Below are 2,073 nucleotides of genomic sequence, written 5' to 3' on the forward strand. Positions count from 1 at the left end.
CAAAGACACAAGGAAAATATTAGCCCAAGAGACCAAGAGACAGAATGGGCCACATAAACCAGAGACTTCATCAGCCTGAGACCAGAAGAACTAGATGGTACCTGGCTACCACCAATGAACGTCCTGACAGGGAACACAACAGCGGGTCCCTGATGGAGCAGTAGAAGGATAGGGTGCAGAACTCAAATTCTAGTAAGAAGACCAGACTTAATGATCTGACTGAGACTGGAGGTACCCCAGAAAGCATGGCCCCTGGACTCTCTATCAGTGGAGTGTACTGTTGCAAAATGGGGTGAGCAATTAGGGTCTCGTAACAATGTATGTATAAAAATTTTGTATGGGAGACTAACTTGTAAACTTCATTTAATTACAACAATAAAATAAATAAATAAAATGTTTAATCACTTCTTCATTTAGTCATCCATTTGAAGAGACCACTGTAGAAATGGGGAATATTGATAGCTCTGTTTATAGATACAATATTTTATTCCAGATCCCTGTGTGGTAAAAATGGAACGTTAACAAACAGTAAAATGTAAAACTGTATGAAATAGATAAATACAGACATGCATACACACTATATGAAGAAAAATTTGCTCACTGGTGAATACAAATTGTCCTGGACAATTAACAGACAACCTCAGGTATTTTGTTAAACTTTCAAATGCTTCAGGGACAATCAACAAATTGCCTGGTATCTCCTCAGGGAGAATCTCCAAGCGTGAAAAAAATTCCATAAATTTTTCTTACTAGGCCATGTTAAGCCACACATGGGGGAGTCAAGACAGAGGCTTCATTACAGGTAAAAAGAGAGACTATTTCTATATTTTGCCAATATCCAGAATCTTTCAGTGACACTTGCAGAGTCTCACCTTTATTCAATAGCAACCAAATCTGTTGTCTTTGAGTCGATTCCTACTCATAGCCACCCTATAGGACAGAGTAGAACTGCCCCATAAGGTTTCCAAGGAGTACATGGTGAATTCGAACTGCTGACCTTTTGGTTAACAGCCATAGCTCTTAACCAGTACGCCACGAGGGTTTCCATTCAACGGCAAAGTCATTGCCAAATATCAAGATTTCTGATTGAGTTCCGTGTGCATTTTACTTTTCAATAGTGCCTGAAAATAGGGACTCTCTCCTCTTTTTCTTCGTATTAGTTTTTTCAAATATTCTCAATTTGTTTCAGAGGCTACATGCTCATAAGCGTCTTTGAAACATTATCATTATATGGCTAAATAATTTGCCTTTCTCTAATGGCTAATGGGAAACCCTGGTGGTGTAGTGGTTAAGAGCTATGGCTGCTAACCAAATTGGCAGTTCAAATCCACCAGGCACTACTTGGAAACAGTATAGGGCAGTTCTATTCTGTCCTATGAAGTTGCTATGAGTCGGAATCTACTCCACAGCAACGGGTCTGGTTTTTTGTTTTAATGGTTAATGACGGTGAGCATTTCCTCATATGTCTGCTAGCCACCTGAGTGTCTTCTTGGGTGAAGTGTCTGTTCACACACTTTGCCTGTTTTTTAATTGGATTATTTGCCTTTTTGTTGATGAGCTGTTGCATTATCCTGTAGATTTTAGAGATTAGTCTCTTATCGGATATATCATAGCCAAAATTTTTTTCCTAGTCTTTGGGTTCTCTTTTTACTCTTTTGATGAAGTCTTTTGCTGAGCTTAAGTGTTTGATTTTTAGGAGCTCCCAGTTATCTAGTTTCTCTTCTACTGTTTGTGCATTGTTAGTTATGGTTTGTATACTATTTATGCCAGGTATTAGGGCTCCTAGCATTGTCCCTATTTTTTTCTTCCATGATCTTAATTGTTTTAGATTTTGTATTTGGGTCTTTTTTCCATTTTGAGTTAGTTTCTGTGTATGTTGTGAGGTATGAGTCCTGTTCTCACCTTTTTACAGATGAGTATGCAGTTATGCCAACACCATTTGCTAGAGAGATTGTTTTCCCCCATTTAATGGACTTTGGGCCTTTGTCAAATATCAGCTGCTCGTAGTTTGATGGATTTGTGTCTGGGTTCTCAATTCTTTCTATTGGTCTATGTGTCTGTTGTTATACAAGT

General features: G+C 38.4%; 1 protein-coding gene across 1 annotated transcript in view; it reads left to right on the plus strand.

Annotated features, from left to right (window-relative positions):
* Positions 1–1,743, plus strand: part of LOC101350929 (olfactory receptor 8K3-like) — a 4,991-nt gene extending 3,248 nt beyond the window's left edge. Inside the window, exon 2 of the mRNA XM_023743119.1 lies at positions 1,715–1,743. Coding sequence (XP_023598887.1) covers positions 1,715–1,743 — 29 coding nt within the window. The remainder of the gene's footprint in view (positions 1–1,714) is intronic.
* Positions 1,744–2,073: the final 330 nt, after the last annotated feature.

The sequence above is a fragment of the Trichechus manatus genome, unplaced genomic scaffold (assembly GCF_000243295.1).
Source record: "Trichechus manatus latirostris isolate Lorelei unplaced genomic scaffold, TriManLat1.0 scaffold00236, whole genome shotgun sequence".
Taxonomy (NCBI): domain Eukaryota; kingdom Metazoa; phylum Chordata; class Mammalia; order Sirenia; family Trichechidae; genus Trichechus; species Trichechus manatus.